This window comes from Oryx dammah, unplaced genomic scaffold, assembly GCF_014754425.2.
Source record: "Oryx dammah isolate SB20612 unplaced genomic scaffold, SCBI_Odam_1.1 HiC_scaffold_9, whole genome shotgun sequence".
NCBI lineage: Eukaryota > Metazoa > Chordata > Mammalia > Artiodactyla > Bovidae > Oryx > Oryx dammah.
In genome coordinates, this window is record NW_024070193.1 from 1,153,944 (window position 1) to 1,177,060 (window position 23,117).

General features: G+C 57.8%; 1 protein-coding gene and 1 long non-coding RNA gene across 4 annotated transcripts in view; one reads left to right on the top strand and one right to left on the bottom strand.

Annotated features, from left to right (window-relative positions):
• LOC120868057 overlaps window positions 1-3,546 on the bottom strand; it is a 6,033-nt gene extending 2,487 nt beyond the window's left edge. Inside the window, exon 1 of the long non-coding RNA XR_005722130.1 lies at window positions 20-3,546. This is a non-coding gene — a long non-coding RNA (uncharacterized LOC120868057). The remainder of the gene's footprint in view (window positions 1-19) is intronic.
• Window positions 3,547-3,591: 45 nt separating this feature from the next.
• EEFSEC (eukaryotic elongation factor, selenocysteine-tRNA specific) overlaps window positions 3,592-23,117 on the top strand; it is a 105,042-nt gene continuing 85,516 nt past the window's right edge. Inside the window, exon 1 of one of the 3 annotated variants that reach the window (XM_040246645.1) lies at window positions 3,592-3,666. Coding sequence is in view for 1 of the 3 variants with exons in the window: in XM_040246644.1 (XP_040102578.1) it covers window positions 4,351-4,648 (298 nt within the window). In the remaining 2 variants the exon portion in view is untranslated. Of the gene's footprint in view, window positions 3,681-4,284; window positions 4,649-23,117 lie in introns of those variants that run through there. The other 2 variants (XM_040246646.1, XM_040246644.1) reach the window with 2 other exon arrangements.

Genomic DNA, 23,117 nt, shown 5'->3' on the forward strand with positions numbered 1-23,117 from the left:
GGCCTGCGGAATAGGACACTCCAGAAATAACCCTCAGCATACGAGCAAGGGAGGACAGACCATTCGCAGGGGAAAGCTGAAACTGTAATCAGGTTTTGGTGACTTTGGGCTTAGCAGAAGTGACTGTATTTGGGGCCTGTTGTCTTGTTTCTTAATTTCCTCCTTCTGATCAGTTCTCAGCCTGAAAGATGCGATAGAAATTTAACGCATTAGCGCTACTCTCAGCCACCGCTCTGGAGCCCTTGCAGTTTCTGCTGAACCTCTGTGCGGTGCTCACAGCTCACGATGTCGGGTTCACATTCTTTAACTGAGTAATTTACTCTCTTTCTGATGTTTCCGTCTCAGGGAGATCATTTGCTTGGTGGTTAGTGGCTGCGAACATGCATTTAAAGCTTTTGAGAGAACACAATGCACTATGGAGATTATGACGATGATTGTAAGCCATATAATTCCCAGGGTCTGGGGTGCACTTCAGAGCCATGACGCCCAAGATCCAAACCAATCACGCTCAAAGCCAAAGAAAGTCTCTGTTGAAGGAGGCCCCCTTGGAAGCTAACTGGCTTCATCTCTGGTCTCCTGTTCCCACGTTCTCAGCAGCATTCGGAATGACCTCCCTTTCCGATTGTTGCCAGGTACACTGGTATTCTTGTCGTTTCATCTCCAGCTTGGTTTCTGGGCACAGAAGGGAAAGATGGTTTTGCTGGCACCTTGGAGGTGGTGCAAAGACGCAACCAAATAACGTTGATCCACATAGTGAGAACATTACTGCCTTTTTAACCCTTTTTTTTTTTAAACACTTTTTTTCATTTGGCTGCACAGCTTGGATCGAACCGTGATCCCTGACCAGGGATTAAATTCCGGTTCACCGCAGTAAAAGCCCATGTCCTAACCATTGGCTGGCCAAGGAATTCCTGTGCCTTTTTAATTCTAATTCAGTGAATCAGGGGGTGGAGTATGACTCTCCCTTTTTAATACTTGCTAGTGTTACTGTTTATTGAGATTTTTGTGGTTCCCAGCTATTTGTGGAAAGTGATAGTGTTTTTCCGTGTATGGGGAAATACTTTTGTTTAAGTCAACCTTAAAGCTGTGTCTGCCTGGATCTTGCGTAAATGATGAAGGCGGCTCATGTCACTGGGGTTAGAGACAGCTGGCATGAAACGGGGGTCGGCTGGCGGGGAGCGGAGGCTGAGCAAGCCTCCTCTCGTGGCCCTCCTCCCTGTGCCAGGAAGTAGCCCCAGCAGCACCGCCGAGGGCTGTCAGGAGAGTTCAGTGAGGCCCTGGCCCCGGGCCTGAGCTGGAAGCGGCACAGACAGTGGCATCCGCGCTCACAATCCAGAGGCCCGGGCTCGCCGCCCCTTTGCCGTCTGCCCGCTGTGCGTGTGCCGCCTTCCAGTCATCTTGCCCTGCTTTGCCCGGAGGACTCTCCTCGGTGGAGCCTGAGGCAGAAAGTGGGGCTGGGGCTGGGGTCAGGTCAGCCAGCCTTCTCTGCTGGGACCTCTCTCCATGCCAGCAGACACGCCCCACTGCGGCGGGGGAACCTGGCAGTAAATGCTGGGGAAGCAGCTGAAGCTGCAGGTCCCCGGGGCTCTGGCTGCACCCCCGCCCACTGGTCTCACGTGGCAGTGGGGTCAGAGGTCAGGGGAGCGTGGTCTGACCAGAGGACAGGCCGTCGGCCTGTGTCTGGTGTACGGTCTTAGCTGTCAGACTGTGATCCTCTGACCAGGGGGAAGGGAATTATGAGCCGTTCACTAACTTAATAAATGTGAAAATAGACGCCACAGTCTAGTTTAATGTCCATATTCGTTTACTATGGCTGCAGTAACCAGTTCCTACAAACGGTGTCATAAGACAACTCCCATGCATTCTGTTACAGTTCTGCCTATCAGTGTCCAAAACAGGCCTCACTGGGCTAAAATCCAGGTGTGGGCAGGCTGGGTTCCTTTCTGGAGGCTCCGAGGAGCAGCTCCCACAGGCTGGGTTTTCCAGCTTCTACAGCCTGCCCAGCTCCTGGACTCACGTCCTGCTTCCACCTGTAAAGACAGTAGCGGCCAGCGACGTCTTCTTATTTTGCCGTCTCTGGTTCCTTTCCTCCCTCGTCTCTCCCTGGGCCCACGGGATGATCTGGGATAAGCCTCACTCCTCAACCTCATCTCAAGATCTTTAACCGAGTCACACCCGCCAGGTCTTGTTCCCGTGCAGGCCAACGCTGTCACAGGTTCCAAGACGTGGACATCTTTGGAGGTCACTGTTCTCCACAGCCCAGAAGATTTCCACAGGTTTTAGTCCGTATCAGAGAGCATACTTTTGTACTGCTTGTCCTGGAAAAAGATTTCCGGTTTTTCTCCGATTGTGCTAATTTGGGTCACACACTCACTCCAGAACCAGTGGCCATGGCTAGTGAAAGGACCTGAGTCTCAGGTCCATCCCTGGAGCTAGAGTGGGGTCAGCCCCCATGGTGAACCGGAGGAGAAGAACGTGATGCCTCTGAGGACAGTTGAGGAGGGAGAGGACCCTGACCCCTGCAGACCTTAAGGAGCTTGTGTCCATATTCAGGTGGAAGAAACAGGGTGGGAGGCGGGTGGGGCCACGGGGCGTGATTCCAGCTTGTGGGGACCAGTTCTCGCCAGGACGTCAGCTCCCGCCCTGCAGCTAAGGGGGCCCTAGCAGAGCTGCTCAGCACTGGCAGTGCCATGGAGCACAATGTTGGCCTGGTGACAACCTGATCCGAGGTCAGTATGGGAGACGCCGAGGAAGGTACATGGTTAACACACAGTCACTGGCAAGGTGGATAGCCTCAGAGAAGACGGAAATTTCCATTTCACTCCTAAAAGAATCTTTAAAGCCAAAACTCAAATCAAAGAGCAAAGTATAATAACTTCCTCTGGGTAAATTTATAATTAATCCTGGATTAATTGGTCTTAATGAAATTGAATTAATTACTAGCTGTTTGTAAAGAACTTTGAACTACCTTAATACAAAATAGCATTAAAGGAACAGAAAGGAACCCGCATTGCATTAACATTAAGAAGAAATCCCAAATAATCGCAGTTCTGCAGGCTGTTCCCTGTCAATCATTTCCCAGGGACTGGGCCCAGCCTTGGAACCCAGCCTGGGACTCAGGAGTTTGCGGCAGAGGACTGTGTTTTTGTGGGCTGGAGGTCTGGCGGTGGCTCCATTCAAGAAACAGTTTGCACTTGCTCTCCTGGGGGCAAGCAAAGATATGCAAGGGTCCTCAGCTCACTGGGACAGGGGCGAGCACCAGAGCACCAGGCTGGTCTAAAGCAAAGTGGCTTCCCTGAGGTAGAGGCCAGCAGAGACAAAGGGCAGAGAGGCAGGCGTGACGGGACCTGCGTCTTGCTGGCAACGGCGCTCCAGTTCCTGCAGGGTGTCCCTCACACTCCTCTGGGCACACCTGCCAAGGCAGAGCTCTGTGCTTCCCTGCTCCTGCCCAGGCACTGCGGCCCCCAGGATACAGTCTTAATCTGGCCGACTTTCAGACAACCCAGAGCTGCCATCTCCTTGGCGCTTGTCGAGATGGTGCTGGACTCCCCCACGGGGCTCAGGCCCCTCCCCGAGACCCACTGCTGGGGAAGGAGTGGCGTGTGAGCCAGCTGCAGTGGGACTGGAGACAGGAAGACCTGGCCTAAAGCCGCAGCCTTGCCGCCAGTGAGCGTTTAGGTGTAAGTCCTGGTGGCTCAGACGATAAAGCGTCTGCCCGCAATGCGGGAGACCCGGGTTCGATTCCTGGGTCGGGAAGTTCCCCTGGAGAAGGAAATGGCAACCCACTCCAGCACTCTTGCCTGGAAAATCCCATGGACGGAGGAGCCTGATAGGCTACAGTCCATGGGGTCGCAGAGAGTCGGACACGACTGAGCGACTTCACTTTCTTTCCGGCCAGGTCGCGGCTGCAGCCCACAACCCCAGGCAAATGTTCCTGGAATTTCATGCAGAAACACTTGACGGGCGGGGCGGCAGGCCCGGCCGCAGTCGCTTGGCTGGAGCTGAGCAGCGCACCGCGTCCGTGCAGGACCCCTCTGGGCACTTTAAACCCTGCCGACCTCTCTCCCGAGAGCCACCTGCCGCGCCCAGGCAGCGTTTGGACGTGCGGGCCGTGCCGCTGACCGTGGGCCACCCCTTTCCCGTGGGCGGCACTGCCAGAGCGTGCGCGCCGCGGGCCCGGCCCGGGACGTGCGCGGACACACAGCTTTTGCTTCCCGTCTGGCGCGTCGGCGGCCCCGGCTCCCCGACGCCCCGGCGGGGTTGGGCCGGGGCCGGAAGCTTCGGCGGCGGAACGCGCGAGCCGGGCGCGGGCGGCGGCCGGGCCGGCTTAGCGGGAGGACCGGCGGCGGCATGGCGGGCCGGCGGGTGAACGTGAACGTGGGCGTCCTGGGCCACATCGACAGCGGCAAGACGGCGCTGGCGCGCGCGCTCAGCACCACGGCCTCCACCGCCGCCTTCGACAAGCAGCCGCAGAGCCGCGAGCGCGGCATCACGCTCGACCTGGGCTTCTCGTGCTTCTCGGTGCCGCTGCCCGCGCACCTGCGGCCGGCGCCGGGGGCGGGGCCCGAGCCCGAGCCCGAGCCGCGGCTGCAGGTCACGCTGGTCGACTGCCCGGGCCACGCGTCCCTCATCCGGACCATCATCGGCGGTGAGCGCGGCGGGGGCCGGGGCCGGGGCCGGGGCCGGGGGGGCGGGAGGGGCCGCCCCGCCGACGCCGCGCGTTTCAGGCCTTCTCACCACCGGTGTGCGTGACACGCTTGCCCACTCGTTCGCAGCACAGGTTGGGGAAGCTCAGGGACCCGCACGGTGCCCGGAGGGCGCCCACTCGCTGTCCCCTGGCCCCCGCCCCCCGCCGCCCGCTCCCGCGCCGTTTCCGGGCTCCACGTGGAGACAGGGCGCCTGTGTATACGTCGACTGCTCCTCCTCTTTTTCTTCCTTTTCTTGTTTTTGGAAACAAGCTGGTAACTCCGCAGGCACTGTTTCACTGGATACTCCGAGCTGCCGCCCCTGTAGTCGATCAGCACCCACTCCAGCGTTCCTGCCTGGAGAACCCCGCGGACAGGGGAACCTGGTGGGCTTCAGTCCATGGGGTCTCAAAGAGTCGGACACGACTGAGCAACTAGGCACACACCCACCACAACGCATCATTGTTCTCCAACATCACGTGGAAATCCGTTACACACTGGCACCACCATTTTCTTAATGTCTTAATGATGGACATTTATGTCCTTTCCCATTTTTGCTCACCATGCTTCTTCAGTGAGTTTTCTAGAACAGACGTCTTTGGTGGGTGTGCTTGTGTGTCTGTAAGGAGAGCCCCTAGAACGGACATGCCTGGGCAGAGGGTCTCGGTGCGTACTTCTGATGCCCTCCTGTGATGTACCGTTTCATTAATTTTCACGGTACACGTAGTACACGAGTACATTCTTCTCTTGAAAAAACAGAACATCACAGACCAGGTAGAAGGCCCCTACTTACCTCTCCCATCCCTGCAGAGGAAGTCTCTCGTGTACCTCTGGGGAATTACCTTTTCACACCCATTTCAGTGCACTGGACTCCACGGACAGGCCTTTAAAACATGTCCCTTTTATATAGAAAGATGGTGCTTTAACGCAATCACATGGCCCGAAGGGTGTGTAGCTCAGAGACTGTCCTCACTGTGGACCAGGACCCTGGCATCGCCCACCTGTCTTCTCCTCCTGTGCCTTCTGACGGCACTCGCTGGGCCCACGGGCACATGTGGGAGCACGGATTGTTCAGATGGTTTCATTGGCCTGCTGGTGGATGGCCTCACTGGGCATACGGGGCCCCGGCTGTGTGATGAGTGTGAAATACTTCCACCTTGTCGCCTCCCGACTGGTCCATGCTGCAGGCAGTCTGAGAGTTTCCTGTTTTCCGGAGAGGAAACGGAAGCACTTCTTACCGGTGTAAATGCAAGACCTGAGCCCGGGGAGGCGATGGGCCCCAGGCTGCTGCTCTTCTTCCTGTGGTAGATCAGATGTCCGCCTTCCCCTCGGGGAAGTAGAAAAAAGTGGCTTTTTCTTTTGGGTGGAAAGGAACGGTGTTCGAGGGTCTGCCAGCCTGTGGCTACAAACCAGTGTCTGTGCAGCAATGCTGAGTGAAGGGGCGTGCTGGGGGAGTGCGACCCCAGCTCTCCGCTGAGGACACCGGAGTTCCCTGGACAGGGGTGGGAAGCCACTCGGCTGCCCGTGACCTGGGTCTGTGAATCCCCGCGTTATCCTCATGGCCCAGAGGCTTCGCACGTCTTGGTCTTCTTGAGACGGATCCGGAGGCTGAGTCCTGGCTTCTGTCCTCGGACTCCTGCGTCCTGGACCTTGTCCTTCCTCTCTGCCCTCTCCTCCTCCTTTGGCTCATCCGTCACACGAGGGGTGGATGTTCATCAGATCAGGTCCGCTCTCAGCCTCGAGACTGCCCTGAGGTTGCTCGTTGCCGTCGTGGGAACCGCGGTCTGGCTTCTGCCCGCTGCGAGCCTCGTCCCTGTGTCCCGCCCTCCCGACACACTGGCCTGCTCCTTGTTGGGTGGGCCCGTCTTGCATCTGCTGTTCCCTCCTCTCGGACCATCTGACGCCTCCTCACTGAAGTCTCAGCTTGAGTGTCCCCTCCTCGGATAGGCCCCCTCAGACCCGCTGGCCTGGAGCCCCTGGCTCTCTGCGCTCCTCCTTCCTCGCGTCCCGTTGTTGCCTGCAAGCCCAGCGTGCCGTCTGACGCACTTATGCTGCTTGCTTGTCGAGGCCTCTGTCCTCCCTGGGAGCGAGCGGGAGTAGCGTCTGTCTCACCAGTGTGTTCTCGGTGCCATGACCAGAGCCAGGCCTGTGGGAGGCGCCCGGTGAGTTCCGCATGAATGAAGCCATGTGCCAGCCCTGCGGCTGCCAGGGGTGGTGACAAGTCACCAGCAGGGTGTCCTCCCCCTGCGGACTGACAGCGGAGCAGAGAGTGAGCAAAACACAGGTCAGAGAGTCAGAGCTCATGCCGAGCCGTGCTGACCAGTCCCCGGAGCACTGGCTCTCTCAGTGTGAGTGGACAGGGTTCCTGTCCACCCTGGCCCCTGCGATGGTGTTTCTGGGCGGTATTTTCCTCTGATCCATTTTAGAGTATAAATCTTTCAGAGTTAGAACTTCGGCAAGATTCAGTGATGGGGCTCGAGTAGGGGTGAGGGACTTGGACCCATCCTCGCTCTTGCCCTGGCAGGAAGGAGGAGGTCTGATAAATGCTGGCAGCTGGGCTCGGCCATCTGTAGTCATCTGTGGCTGCAGGATTAACAGCGCGGTGTCTCCCTGTCTCCTGTGCCTGTGGGTAATGAACGGCCACTCTGTGCCCGACCATCGCCCTGATCGCCGGCCCCCCGTGCCCCTGCTTCAGCGGTGCTTCTGCCAGGCTTGCCCCGCTCTGGGCCTGCCTGGCCAGAGCTACTGAGCTGTCACAGCCTTACACGTGAGGCTGGGGTTCCTAGCCTTGGAGGGCAGTGGGCAGCCCCCGGGAGCCTGTCTCTGCAGCCCGGGGGGGAGCATTCTTTATGACGCTCAAGCTGCTTCCCGTCCTCTGTTCTTCCACGTCTCCGAGCTCACGGGACAGCATGGAGCAGCACGGTGCCTTCAGCCATCCTCTCCAGGAGTACGCCCGCAGCCTGTCTGCCATGCTCTCTCTGGACCCACGAGCAGGCTCGTGTGCGGATGACCGTGCGTATTCCCCCAGGTTTTGCCTCTGCTCGTTGGCTGTCTGCATTTAGCGCCGAGCAGGCCATGTGGTCCAAGCAGAGGAACCACACGGAGGGCCTGGCCGCTCCAGGAACTCAAGTGTCTCCCTCCTGTAAGACCAACCAGACAAAAAAGACACTTCCTGTTTTCTCCACCCCTGGTCTTTCAATGGATCTGCCTAGAAACTAGTGTTGAGTTGTGGCATCTCACACTGGTCCTCAAACGCTGAGGCATGTTTAAGGGCGATGATGAGAGTGGAGGCGCATCCTCGGCTCTAACTCCTTTGGCTCCTAGAATCCATTGGCTTTCGCCCCCTGCTCCTCGGTGCCAGGTAGGACCCCTTCTTCCAAGCCCAGAGCCCTTGGCATCTCTAGGAGACCCAAGTCAAGCTCCGCCTGCAGCAGCAGCCGCTGGCCAGCAGATGACTTTGCTGGGTTTTGGGTGACAGTGTGGGAGCCGTATAACGTCAGAGACGTGGCCTCGAGTTTAAATGAATGCAGAATATTTGAGCAGGAACCAACCGGGAAGAAAAATGGAAGCAGGTACTCATATCTCATTCTGCTGGGGTACATTTTTCTTCTCATGGGGCTTGCCCTTGAGAACAAAACATATCAAATGTTAAATCAAAGAATATTTTCTAGTCATGCCAGGAATAGAAAATAATGCAGACTTGCTTTGGCAAGGCGGATGTTTTGCTGGAAGGTTATAATCAAAGTCAAGAGGACACCATAGCCACAGCTTTTGGTAAAGCTGTGATCATTTAAAATTAATTGCTTTTAAACTTCTCACTTAGCCTCAGATTTACTCCATCCAGGTTGGAATAAGATTTGGGCAGGCGTCCCAGGAACCAACCAGTTAGCTAAGGCCTGAGACCTATTCCCTGCACGCAGGCTGGGCCTGAGGCTCCCTCTGACCAGCGGGCCTTTGAGGCCATACTGTGGGAGGTGATGCGGAAAACAGTCTCTGGAGCTCTGGGGACCCAAGAGGACTGAGAGGCCTTCCACCTGCGAACCCGCAAGCCTGGAGGCCTCCGGGTGGCTCTTGGGCCAGGCAGCGTGGACTGTCAAGGCTGTTTTGTTAAACATTTGTTCTGAGATGTAATTCACATACCGTAAAATCTGCCCGTTTTAGATGCACATTTAAGCATCTTCAGCCTGTCCCCAGAGCTGTGTAGTCGGTGCCACAGCCTGAGCTGCCTCAGTGTGAGAAGATCCACGCAGCCACAGGGGTCCAACCCCGCTCCCTGACCCAGGCTGAGCCACGGCGGTCCCCAGCCCCTCCCTGACCCAGGCCTGGAAGCCTCTCGCCTGCTCAGCGTCTCCGTCCGTGTGCCCGTTCTGGAGTTTCGTACAAATGGAATCACCCGTAACGTGGCCTTTTGTGTCTGGCTTCTTCCACCAAGCGTGTTGCTTCCAGGGTTCATCCATGTTATCGTGTGCAGGATACTTCATTCCTTTTAAAAAATCCATTTTTGTTTTTAATTGTGGTAAGATACATCTTACATAAAATGTACCGTCGTAACCATTTTTAAGTCTGCAATTCAGTAGCCTCCATCTCCAGAGCCCTTTCTTCTTACCAAAGCAAAGCTGTGCTTGTTAAACCTGCACCCCGCTCCTTTTTATGGCTGAGTAGGAGAATCCCAGGGATGGGGGAGCCTGGTGGGTTTCCGTCTATGGGGTCGCACAGAGTCGGACACGACTGAAGCGCCTCAGCAGCAGCAGCAGGGCCCAATATACAGATAGATCGCCTTTTAAAAACCCAGTCATCAGTTGAAGGACATTTGGACTGTCTTCCCTTTTGGACGATGATGAGAAACTCCACTGTGGACGTTTGCGTTCACTCTCTCGGGTTTATGCGTAGGAGTGGAGTTGCTGGGTCAGAGGGCAGCTCTGTCTGCTTCTCGAGGAGCTGCGCCGGTCTCTCTCCCACAGCAGCTGCTCCGCTCTGCTTTCCCACCAGCAGTGGGTGCGCGTCTGGCTTCTCCACGGCCCCGCCAGCGCTCATGACTGCCTGGCTTTTGGACCGTCGTCGTCCTGGTGGGCGTGAGCTGATAGCTCACCGACACCTAAACTTGCACTGCTAGGATGTTTTCTCGCTCCATCTGCACGTTTTCTCTGGAGAGCTGTGTACCCAGATCCTGAGCCCTTTTTCAGATGCCTCATTTGGCTTTTGTTGTTGAGTTGTAAGAGTCTTTATGTGTTGTGGATACCAATCCTTTATTAGGTATCTGATTGGCAAATATTTTCTCCCCTTCTCTGGACTGCCTTTAATATTTGAGGTAAACAAATGAGTGAGCTGAATTCAGTGGACGTAGTTTGAGAGGATTATGTGTGCCCGACATTATTCAGGGGGTGAGGGGTGAGGGGTGTCTGGAAGTGCCGTTTGCGAGTTTTTGGAAGGCCCTTAGGCACCCCCACCCTCCTCTTGGACCCCCTGCACCCCCCAGTCCTCCTCCTGGACCTGCCCGCCCCGTCCTTAGCGCCCGCAGGAGGAGGCTCTTCCCGCCTGTCCGCCCCGTGGAGGGTCTCGCCCCACGCTGGCGTCTTGAGCAGGTATGTTTTGATGGCCCCTGTGTTAAAGTCTTTTGTCATAAAAATTCATTGCCAGCATGTCAAAATCAGGAGCTTTTATGTAACAGCCCAGAGGTCCACCACTTCAGGTGCGAGTGAGTGTACACTCGCGCAGAGTCCATGGGGCCAGAGCTCCGGAGCCTGGGGCGCCTCCTGTCAGGGGAGGCCTGGGGAGGTGCGGCAGAATGGGCAGGGCGCCCGGGAGCGTCTCCCATCCAGAGGGTGCTCTTCCAGGCCCCAATCGATCTCCTCGCCGCGTCCTGCAAACCGGCCCCAAGGCGGGGGTCTCCCTCCACACTGAGGGTTGCCTGCGAAAGGAGGCTGCGTGCTGCTCGGTGGGAGCGGCTCCAGGCTGTGTGCAGGGCCTCAGCCCACACTGCTCTGGGGGGAGCCCAGCTCCTGAGCAGCAGTTTGTACATAAGTCAGTTTGTCAAAAACCCAGACTTGTGCCTCCATTCTCTCTGGATTATTGGAGTTATGTGTTGTTAATTGGGTCTTTATTTTCCTGTAACTAGGCTCCTGCTGCTGGGGAGGGGGGACCTAGTTGATGTGGTGATCCTCTCTTGGCAGGAGAATAAACAAGTTTTGCTGCAGAGAGAGAAGTTGAGTTTCCCTCTGCCGTATCTGTCGTGCTAGGATGATGCCTCTGTGTCTCGGGGCTTCAAGGAGACTGCGATCGCTTCCTTCGTCTCTAACCTACTTCCCGAGGACGTCTATTTGCTGGCACGCACAGGTGCTACCTGCAGATAAACCTGACTGTTCCCTTTTAGAGTCGGTACTGGGAAATGCCAGCACTGACCTGCTGGGCCCCCGGATGCGGGGCCCCATCCTTTGCCACTTGGGGTCACTCGGTGGTGTAAAGCTCCTGGAATGGGGGGCCCGGCCTCTGTCCCCTGATGTCGGGAGGAAGGCTGTCCGCCTCCCGGCTGTGCGGCAGGGTGGCGCTTGCTCTGCTCCGGCCACTTCCAGGTGAATTGCAGAGCCCCTGCCCTGGGCACCCAGGACCCTCCCATGTGTGTGACCCCGGTGTTCCCTGCTCTAAAATGCAATCTGTTTGGAGGTGGTCCTCAGAGCTTCTGCCCCAGAGGAAGAAGACTTTCCGTAAATGGGGCTGCTTTCCCCAAGCACCTCTGGGGTCCACAGGCGGGCGGAGCACAGGGGGCTGGGAGGATGCTGGGGTCCCCCGCGGCGTCGGCTGGGCGGGGAGGGCACGCACGGTGCGTGTTTGCAGAGCCGGTACCGGGCGTGCCCAGCACCGCCAGCAGGCCGCTCAGGGATGCCGGCGTGTCCCCTCGCAGCACAGTGCAGTGATAGCCAGGAGCCGCAGGCGACTGCGGACTCCCTGTCCGCCAGACTGCGGTGGCCCCTTCACAGCGAGCAGCGCCCCGATTCTCCACAGCCGGGCGGGGGCGCTCTCGTGACCCCCGCCCCCTCCCGCTCCTGCCCCGCATCCTCAGGAGCGCGCCCCCCTGCCCTCTGCCCAGCGCGGCCGCTCCCGGGACAGGCCTCCGTCCACCCCGCGCTCGGCGGGCACCGCCTGCAGCGTCTCGGGTCCCAGCCCCTCTGGAAGCTGTCCTTCCCGCCCGAGCAGAGGACTCTCTCTGAAGGGCTAATACGCTTATTTTACTTGGCTGCTTAAAAGGTTTCCATTTCCTCTCCGTTGGGATAAAGGCCAGACTCGGGAGTAGGCTGGCAGGGTCCTTCCAGGGGCCAGTGTGTCTTGTCTCCCAGGACCCCAGGCTGAACGAGCTGCTTGCCCGTCTCTGGACAGAGACACCAGGGTCTCTCTGGCTCTGCCACGCCTCTGGGCAGCCTCCCCGTCCCCACGCTGGCCGTGGGGAGGGCCTGACCCACCCGCTGGGCCCCAGACCCCGTGTCTCCCCTCCGTGGTCAGTGCGTTCGCTGCGCCGCCTGCCTCCGAGGCGGGGGTCCTGCCGTCATCCGACTCCAGGACCAAGGGCAGGGCCTCCGCGCAGGCGCAGAGCAGAGCCGCGCGCGTGGGCGAGCAGGCCGGCCCCTCCGCCCGCGGCCCGCACCCTGCCTCCCGCGGGGCCGGGAGCCCTCGGCCACACAGGGTTCACTGCGGAGCAGACCTGCCTGGAGGTCAGACGAGTTAATCTTTCAGTGGAAATTCAATCCTCATATTTCATTTTCAGGCCACTTTGCGTAGCAGAGTAGTTTAACTCGGAGCAGATTTCTGCTGTGCTGATGGTTAATTTCATGGCCCGCAGAGGGTCAGCACGCCGGGGCCGGGGCCGCGGCGACCCCGTGCAGCTCGCCGCACACGGCGAGGGCCCGCAGCCTGTTGTCTTAGGGAGGCCGTCTCAGGCATCCTTCAGCGCGGCGCTCTGGAGTTAACAGGGTGACCTTTTCAAGAACATTTTTAAAAGCTACAACACAGATCCCTCCCACACCGTATATTTTCCTTTCTCCACGCAGTTCAAAGGGGCTGGGTTGTCTCATAGGTTTTTCCCGGGCGATCTTCAGCTTGACCCCGGTTGTTTAAATCTGCCGGAGGAAATTTGAACAAACTTGTACTTTGGTAATTCTTCTGCCTCTGTGAACCTTTAACCTTAAGGTTTCTTGGAGAGCCTGGGGCTGCATTGTCACCAGCCGTCCCTGCTGGGGCTCTCAAAGGCCATTGTCTGGCGCGTCTGTTTCCACTTTGCTACTGGAGTTCTCTGGAGGAAGGGTATTAATTCAGACCTGATCTGCAACAGGACGAGGACTTCTGAACTTGCCCCCGAGCTCGGGGACGGGGAAATGAGCATAATGTGAGCCTGTGGGCCCCGTGGGGTCCTGCAGTAGCTCTGGGGGTGGGGGCCCTCCGGGGCGGCCCACCTAGGCCAGCTCTTGTCGGCAGCAGGACCAAAAGCAGTTCCTGCCCCTGGTGGTCCAGCCTGGGGCCCGAGTTCTCCCCAGTGACCTTCCTGGAGCAGCAGGTCCTCAGGAACCCAGGAGGCTGGATGTGAGCTGGGACCCCACAGCCTGGCAGGGCACGCCCGTGACTGCACCCTCCTGAGGAGAGGGGCCGGGCTGGACGCGGGGCCAGGTCTCCATCGAGCTCTCCCCGTGCCCCCCACAGGAGGGCCCCGAGACCCCAGGAGTGTGTGGTGCCTCGGTCATGGTGTTGGGGGCCCCGGTGTTTGAGGCGGACTCTGCCCACCAGTCCTGATGGCTCCTCCTGCGTCCTGGCAGCTGCTCTTTGCAGGAGCCTGGGGGCTGTTGGAAAGAAAAGCCCCCATGGCTTTCTTTCTCTCCTCCCAGGGTTCATAGTGCCCTGAAGATCTGGCCAGGCGACCTGATTCCTTACGATCAGACTTTGAGGAAGGAAAGGCAGCTGAGGCATCCAGTCATTTGTTCATTCTGCAAACCCTGAGCCACACACGCACACTCGGAGCGGGGTTTGTCTGGGTGAGCGGGACAGAGTGGAGCTCAGTGTCCGCTGTGGGGACAGTGCTGTGCGCTGTGAGCGAGCAGGACACTTGGAGATGGAGCAGTAGGCAGGCGGGTCCTGAGGCTGCCCTGCGTGTCAGAGGCCGGTCTGGCCAACTCTCAGAGCCAGTGTCCACAACAGGAAGCTGCTGTGGGCTGGCCGCTCTGGACAGATGAGACTGTCTGGAGTCTGTGTCCCTCCCAGGTTTGCCAGAGGACGAGGCAGTGTGTGTCTTGTGGTCCTGATCAGAGGCCAGAGGCCAGGAGGGGGCCCGCCAGCTGCACATGCCGACTCCTGCGTCTGGCCCTGGACTCCCTTTTCTTCCTGGCAGGACCACGGGGAGACGGGAAGTGGCAGGTACTCCTGGCTCACCTGAGCTGGACAGCAGCCAGGATGCCAGGACTGCAGTCGGCCATTGATGCTGAACTGCCGAGCCAAGCGCTGGGTGTCCCGCGCAGGGACTGGAGGAGCTGAGGTCCTTCCCTCCGGGTGCCCGCTGGGCTGAAGGGGGTGTGTTGGGGGCAGACTTTGTACTTACTTTGTACTTTCTTCCCCCAAAGTGGGCTCCCTGGTGGCTCAGCTGGTGAAGAATCCGCCTGCAACGCAGGAGACCTGGGTTCAGTCCCTGGGTTGGGAAGATCCTCTGGAGAAGGGAAAGGCTACCCACTCCAGTATTCTGGCCTGGAGAATTACAGTCCATGGGGTCACAAAGAGTCTGACACGACTGAGCAACTTTCACTTTCTTATTCACTTTCCCCCAAAATGAGTTTGGCGTGAGGGTTGGCCCATCCTGTTGTGCCTGGAAGGGTGCATGTGGGCGCAGCATCCAGGTGGCCTGTGGTGCAGAGCGCACCTGGAGACAGCCCGAGAAGCGGAGGGCCCCGCTCGTGGGCTCCCGCCGGCAGGCCGGCCTCCCGCGGGGCTGGACCTTGGCCTCTGCTCCCGTTGCGCCCTGTGCTGAGAGTCAGTGGTTTACACCCCGTGAGGCTCTCTGAGATGCCGGGGTGGCCTTCTGGGCACGGAGCCTGGACCCCAGGGTGCAGGTCACGCTGCAGGTCGGGGCCCATCAGAAAGAAGAACCCTGACTGAGCTCTGGGGGTTCCTCTGAGAAGCAGCAACTGGGGGCCCCCCACCTGTTTATTTCTCCCCCTGGAATCAAGTGCAATATTTTCCTGGCAGATATTTCCTAGATAAAAAGAAGTACTATACACTTGTTTTGCAGATTCATTCGTCGTTTCTAAAAGTTCTTAAAGTAGATAAGAAAAACTGCAGTGGAAACCAGTAAAGTCTCTCTTCGAGGAATGACTCTCTTCTAGGAAAGATAAGAGGCAGTTATTTTGGGTCGGTTTCGTCAGCCGAATCTCTCCATCTTCCTCTTACCTCGCCGTCTGTCCCGGAAGGGGACACTGGAGGAAGCTCCCTGGAAACACATGTGTATCACCCTTTCCTGACCGCGTCCGGGCCGCGGAGAGGCCGCGCTGGGTGGCGGTGCCCCTGTCTCCCTGCGCCCCTGTCTCCCTGCCGACTCGGGCCTGTTCGGGCACAAGAGGGCAGTGTTTGCTCGCGGTCCTGGGTGGACACATCCCTGTGGGGTAACAGGTCAGCGGAGTTAGAATGACCTCGGGCTTTTCCAAGACAAAATAAACGGTAAGCCGCAGCCAGGGTGGCTTCCCATGTATGCCTTTAAGCGCTGACCCCTCCAGAAAATAACTGCTTGCTGTCTTTTTTTTTTTTTTTTTCCTTAAAAAGAAAAATATTGTTTCTTTGAACGTTTATTTTTCATTTTTTTTTAATCAATGGAAATATGGTTTGCAGCCTTGTACGTACAATGGCAGAGGTTAAAGAGTGTTGCGAAAGCAAAACAACCGCCTTCCAATTAAAAGCCATATGGGAGGGTTTCTGTTTGAAGCAAGGGGTCAAATGTATATGCCGCCCCTTTCGCGTCAGCGTAAAGATTACCGGGCTTAACTTTTAAAGCGTTTGAAGATGTGGGCTCAGGTGCCAGCCCTCGTCACGCGGTATTCCTTTTTTTCTGCAAGTTTGTGGTATTAGCCAAAGCAGGGACTTTCCAGGAGAGAAAAGAGGTGGTCTGCCTGCCTCCCTGGGGTCACAGTTCTGGCTGAACTCGGCCGTGTCTGCTCTTGTACGAGGATTTGCCTATTTCCAGTTCCTCCGTGGTGTTCTCCCGGAGCTGGTGCCCAGCCCCCCTGCCCCCCAGATTTGGGGTCTCACAGCCTCCTTGTTCCCCTCAGCCTGGACATGCAGGTTTCAGGCGCCTCTGGGAGGGGACAGCCAAGCCCCCCGGGGAAGTGGGCGGTGCCCAGGTGTGGCCCGCCGTGGCTCTGGCAGCCCAGTGCGAGGCCGCTCCCGTCCCGCCGGCGGCACGCCTGGGCCGGGGGTGGTCACCCCGCTCGCTCGGCAGGTGTTCCAGAGCACGTGCCGCAGGAACGCCGGCACGAGGGTGGCTGTGCTGGTGTCTCCCCTCTGCCCCGCTACAGGAAGCCGAGGGCTGGGGGTGCCGGACGTGAGGCCAGAGGCGCAGACCGGGGTGGCTGCCGCTTTTCCGTCGCCGGCCCCTCTGCGTGGCTGCGGCCGGCCATGGGGGTCCGGGTGGAGCCTCCGAGAGCCCAGGCTTGGCCTGTATGAGCCCCCCTCTTTTCACCTTTTCTAGTCACAGCACCCATCTTCCCAGGTGACTGTGTCCACAGGACAGACGCGGCGGGCACGGTGGGCACGTGAGCACGGCTGCCCCTCAGGCCGGCGTCCGACGCAGACTCTGACTGTGCCCGCCCTGCTGGAGCCTGGGGTGGCCTTCTCGCGTGTATCCTTGTGAAGCCCCTCTTTGGCTTTTCTTAGCAGGGAGCCTGAGCTCAGGCTTTCAAAAGAGCCTCATGCCATGCTTCTCTAGGAACACCATTTGTGAAAAACGCCGGAACCCTCCACTTCCAAGGGAGGCTGGTTTGTAAGGGGACGGAACGCTGCTTCTGCCTTGGGTCCTGAGCTGGTTTCCATCTTCGGTGCCCGAGGCAGGGGTGGCGAGCAGGGAACGGTACAGACGTTTCTTGGCAGTAATTTCCAGGCAGATTCTTGAATGCCGTGTGTGCTTCGGGTCACCATCAGCTCATAACGGAGCAACAGAGAGTGAGAATCCCTGCCGTGGAGACGTGAGCGGCGCCCCACAGACGTGCGATGGCACAGATAGGGAGCTTTCTGCGAGCGCAGGTTCCCCACGCTATCTGGAAAATTCAAATTGAATAGCCATTCTGAAGTGCTCCCTTGTAAAAGAAGGCCTTCCGTGAGCATTGCAGCCCGGGTAAATACCAATAGTTTTTGCTTTCCTCTCCTTATCGGCGACCCTGGTGCAACGCTCCCGCACAGCCTACCTGCTCTTTTCAAGTGAACATCAACTTAGTGTCAGCTTCCAACCTGAATTATGACCCGCCCTTCACACCACAGGCTGCTTCCACACCTCTGCCTCTGGAGCTGATCGCCAATACCCCGCAGCACTGGGAGGCAGCCGCGGGTGGAGGGGACGTGCTGAAGTGTGGCCCCGGGCACAGAGGGCAGGGCTGTGTGCCCACATGAGAGGGCATGGGGCCTGCCTGTGCCTCTCGGGTGGGCGAGGGGCTGCGTGGACCTGGGAACGCAGAGGAGGCTGGGAAGGTCTCCCTGCGGCCTGGAGGAGATGCCCACTATGGCCTCTGCCCCCCTCCTGGGGTCTGCTCCCACGCCTGGGGGCTGCCCTGGGGGCGGCTGCTCTGAGACCTCACAGGCCTGGAGGGCAGAGGACGGAACAGACGTCCCTGACCAGGTTTCTGGCACGTCCTCCTCTGCGCATCCAGTGTGCTCGGGGGCCTTCTCTCCTCCCGTAGTGCAGTCAGCTCAGCCCCAGGACGCCCAGGTTTGCAGCCAGTCAGACTTTCTGGTTTGCAGACACGGTCACCGCGGGTCCTCTGCATGTCCTCCGGGTGGTCCGCAGCTGACCTCCCCGAGGGGCAGAGACTGCTGGGCAGGGCCCTGCGGCCACCAAGACTGAAAGGGGATTTTGGCTCTGGCGCTGGCTTGTTGTGTGACTGGCTGTTTGACTTTTCTGAACCCTCGTCTCCTCACACACTGCAGAAAGGAACGGGAGCTCTTTAGTGGGACTTGCAGTTAGGACCCCTGTGGCAGCCGTGATGCAGTCGGCTCCGACCTGGTGCCCTCCCTGCCAGGGGCGTGCAGACCAGCTCTGAGGGTCTGGCACGGGACACCCCCCCTCTGAGGGCTTGTGAGAGTCGAGCACCCCCTTCCCTCAGGGCTTCAGACAGTGGGAGCGAGCTCTGAAATTATGCAAGAGCTATGTTTCAAAGAAGGAAGCGAAATTCTTGCATTTTTTCAGGCAGAGAAGGGGAGGGAAAATACATGCATTGTTTTGCTTGGCGGTCCCACAGGATCCAGGCCCGAGCTGCACCGCACCCCCCCCAATAGTGGCACCGTCGGCCGACTTTCTTTCTCTTTCTCTTTCTCCCTCCCCCCGCTTCCTACGCAAACTGCAACAGAGCCCAGCTCTCCCCAGTCAGGCTCAGGCCCTGGCCTGGGGCTGCGTCCCGCACTTGGGATGTGCTGACGCTGGGCTGTTTCCCGTCCCGCGGTCTCCGGTCTCCTGGTCAGCACCTCATGTGTGTTTGCAGGGGGGTGGCCAGTGCTGGCCCCGGGCTGATCTTGGGTCTTGCAAAGAGGCTCCCTGTCCAGGGGAGGGTGCCATCCCATGCGTGCGGCCAGGGCTGGGCGGGGGAGTGGACGTGCACAGAAAGCTGGGGGCTGACCGCTGGGTCCTGGGAGCCGGGGGTCACAGGCCAGGCGGAGGGTGGCAGGTGCCAGGGGAGGCTGTCTCAGGGGCCATAAAGTCCAGCACCCTCTCCCAGTCACACCTTCGCACAGCCCGGGCAGGGGAACAGGGCGCAAGTGGGAACCCCTCGGGGGCAGTGGCTGCTCATAGCTTCAGTTTCCTCGTCTTCAAGCTGAGGAGTCACGGCGCGGGCTCTGTGAGGCTCCACAGATAAGCCTTCGCCCTTGTCTCAGCACACGACTCTTGAGACCGACAGAGTTCTCTGCCACCTACGAGGTCTCAGTAAGTGGCATTAGCTACTGGGACTGCAGCTAAGTGTGATGTGATGTTTTAATTTTTAAAAGACATTTCATGTAAAAAGAAACCATTTGTCAGAAGTCTCCTTGTATCTGGTGGGAAAGAAAGGCCAGTGGATGGCATCTGACATGGCGGGAATGTAAGATTGTCGGTCTACTTTGTCCTCGGCTGTAACGTCGTTGGGGAGAAGCTGAATTGACCCACGAAGTACAAGTGCTTCGTCACGTGGGTCTGGCTGTAAAACTGTAAGGTAGTTGAAACTGGGAGGAGGAAGGACCCACAGCGGGAAAGAGGCTCGGAAAGCAGGAAAGACGTGGACATTTGTTAGAAAGCAGCGTGTTCTGTCTGCCAGGAGAGGCCGGGCTGCCGGAGGCCCTCGCTCGTCCTGCCCCTGCTGCATGCGAGCGGACCCAAAATACGTGATGGGGAACGAGCTGTCTTTAAAGTGATCTGGGCCTCCCTGCGGCAGGAGGAGGACCTGGAACTCACATTAGCACACGCGGGAGCGCGGAGCAACTTAGAAAGCGTGCGGTTTCGAGCCTGAGAAGCTGAATTTGAGCCGATAGCTGTGTGACCTTGGACAGATTCCCCGACTTCCTGGGGCCTGGACTTCCAGTTGGCAAAATGGGAAAGAGTCGTCCTAAGGAAGAGAAGAAACAAAGCTGGTGCGGGACAAGCGTTCAGTAAACGGTGTTCTCGGGAGCATTGCTTCCCCGGCGGCAGGCCCCGTCTCTGTGGCCGTGGGCTTCCCGGAAACGCTCTGGTTCCTTCTGTAAACGAACGCCTGGACCATCAATTCAGTGTCGAGGGAGGCTCGTAGGTGAGTTCACGCGACTCAGCCTTGCTTGGAAAGCTCTTTTCGTTAGCTCCTGATTTTAGTACCAGGACAGAAGGCTCTTCAGAGCCTGATGTGCTTGAAACCTGAGCTCAGCCTATGTGTACACCTGGGGGAAAATTCAGAAAATTCAGGTTTTTCCAAAGACTGGATGGGGTGCCCTTCTTTCACTTGGGGAAACAATTTCCCCCCGAGTTTACTGTTTATTTGGGGGGCATGTATGTTTCCCAGTATATCAAATATAATACATAATATTGATGTATTTTAAAGTTTTCGAGCTAACAAACATTAACCCTTTATGAGGGTTTTTAAATGGCCTTGCTGATTTTCCGTTTCCCCCAGATTTGCATGAGTGAAATTTCTGGAAGCTCTGTCTGCCTGGCCGGGCAGACCACACCTCCAAGTGGCCCCCGGGCAGCCAGTCTCACTGCAGCGAACTGCGAGCCCTGCGCGCTGTCCCTCTGCCGCGGTGCAGGTGGCTGAGGCCACGGGCAGCTGTTACTGTGTAGAGGTTTGTGTCTTGGAGAAGCAGGCTCCAGTTTGTGTTTATAAACAGGAAGGTTGATCTGCGAGGAGGTGGACGAAGCATCCAGAAGGGAGAAGGCACGTGGCACCTCCAGGGCTTGTTCGTAGGCGTCACGCCGTGAGCCATACATAGCTGTTCTTGGTGTAGGTGGTCAGTGTCCGGGTCTCCAGAGGGGCCGCCCACAGATGTGTGGCCCTCGAGAGCAGATTTCAGGCTCGGGAGGGGTCGATGTGTGCCTGACACCCCGGGCCGAGCAGGGTGCGCCCAGCCCGTAGTGCTGAGCCGGGGTGCCCGGGACCCACACGACTCGGGCCTTCAGGCCTCTGTTACAGAGCGACTGGACTCGGGGGTTGTTTTAAAGGAGAGGCTCTTGGGCAAATGAGACAGAAACCTGGCTTCTTTCCTTCAGTGGAAACTTTTAAACACTTTTTCCCCGTGATCTTTTCAGCATATGAAGTGAAACTGGAAGCAGTCTCCATAAGTAACTTAGATTTGGGGGCTGAGAAGCACAAAAAATTCAGCTTCTGAAGACGACTCTTCACCGGAAGTCAGCAGCACCCAAACTGACCGTGCGGCGAACGTTCTCTGAGCCGTCACCACGGTGCCTCAGCTGTATTCAGACGCGAGCTAGCTCAGCGGTGGTGTTTCTAGCTGTGGCTGTCTGGAGGTAGCTGCGTCTGGGGGCCGGCATGTTGGGAGAGGCGGCACACAGACTTCCAGTTCAGAGACACACCTGGCTTTCCCGGGAAGCTCACTCACTGTGCAGCTGCGCAGAGTCTTTCCCGAGGAACCTCTGTGACCGCAGAAGCCCAGGACCCGAGCCGAGCGAGACTGGCCTTTCGCTCCTCTACCGTGCGGCTCGCAGACCTTTCTTTACCAGGCCCAGAAACTGCTTCTCAGCGATAGCTCTGCCTTCTTGTGCTGAATCTCCCAGCCCCTGCTGTTACTGGAATTGTTATTTTCCTGGAAAAACTCTTGCTGAACCAGCGTGAGCCTCTGCGAGAGAAGATGCTGCGGAGCCTTTTGGCCCAGTGCACGTGAAGCCGTGCCGGGAGTGGACCTGTGTTTGCGGGCATTTGCACCTCGCGGCCGGGAGGGAGACTTGCCTTCACAGCCTGGAAGGGCAGCCGTGAATCCCAGTTCTGGGGGATGCCAGTGTGCACACCGACTTGTTCCAGTGGAGGAAAGGAAGCCCTCGGTCCTGTTTGAGTCTCTGGGATGAATGGGGCCTATTTCTGATTCCGACTCGACGGAGGCAGGCAGTCTCTCCGTTTCCCCAAGTGCCGCTTCCCAGGGTGAACAAAACATGTTCTGTGCACGAGAAACATGAGATGCCGGCGGCACGGGGGAGGAGGGGGAGAGGAAGCTGTTTGCAAAACTACTTAAAGTAAATCTGAGGGGTCAAACATGGAACACAGTTGCCAAAGAGAAAGGGAAAAACGCCTTAGGTCAGTTCAGCTGAGTAGCCGGGCGTTCACGTTGGCCGGAGGGCTGAGTATGTCTTGCTAATCAGATACAGTCGGCCCAGATAATAGCTGTGTATCTGAAGCTCGATCTCATTGCCTGTGCGTCAGGGAAATTAACCTAGCGGGCTTGTTTCTGAGTGCGGTGATTTGGACGAAAAGACACCGCTCGGAAGAGATGTGGGCTGTGGCCCTCGTCTTCCGAAGTGTTCAGACCCGGATCTGCAGCGTGCCTGTCAGCCCTGGGCTGCGCAGAGGGGCTGGCTGGTGTTAGCGCTTCACTGAAAAGCGATCGGTACTTCTAAATTAAACATGCAGGGTTATCTTCATGAGGCATTGAATGGAGGTTGCTGTATTATTGAATTTGGCCCACAGTTTAGCCAGTTCAGCAGGGTTTCGGGGTATCTGAAGCAAATTAATATGCAAGCGCATTTGAGTCAGCAAGGTAGGAGATTACTGTCTTATCAGGACAAAAAAACTCCTTCCCCATGATCCACACTTTTCAGGAGGTAGATAAAACCCGTTGTTTGAGGTTCCCATCTAAGAGTGATAACTTCAAATTGCAGATTTTAACCAGTAAAACGCACATGATGAAATAATTGCATTAAACGGGGAAAAAATTGCTCTCTTATCTGCATGATATGTGGCATAGAGGAAGCCTAGGTTTGGGGGGAGGTTGTTGTTGTTTTGGTTTTGCTTATATAGGTCAGGAGAAAACTTCATTTTCTTTGTTATAAAAAAACTGAGGTGGTCCAAGCACCTGAACTTGCTTCATCCCGTAAGGCCAAGTGTGATTCCGTCTCTGCATTCTCTAACCTGGCCCAGTGCCCTCAGCTGCCGTGGTTTCCTGAGCCTGATGGCCCGGCTGCTTCCCGGATCAGCTCCAGCCCCTGTGCAAGGCAGCCCCCTCGCACCCGCCTCCCAGCCGGCACACCCTGTTTCTCATGGACACGGAGCCTTTCACACGAGGCTGTGTGGTCCGGGGTCAGGCGTCCCTCACCTTAGTCCCCTGTCTTTAAAACGGGAAAGTGAGGCCTTGCAGAGGGGTGAGGACGAGCGTGGGCCTGGGGAGCTGACACTGCGGGTGGCCCGGCAACCCCGCCCCAGACCTACAGAGCGGGAGAAGCTGCTGAACTGGGCTGGGAGGGGAGGCCTGTGATGGGGCTGGAGCTGGGGGTGCAGCCGCCGCGGCTCAGGGAGCTGGCGGGTCACTTCTCCACATCGCAGCCTGATTCTCGAAGGCGGGAGGCCTGGTACAGCAGGACGCTTCAGTCTTTCAAAGTCACCTGTGACTCTGAAGCAAAATGAAGAGAAGGGCTCCCAGGGTGGCAGCAGCCTTCAGTTCTATGTTTCCTGTGGAGCCCTCTCCTGCTGGGATCTCCAGCCTGACCGTCTGCCTAACTGGGTCCTGATGGAGCCCTCTCCTGCTGGGAGCTCCAGCCTGACC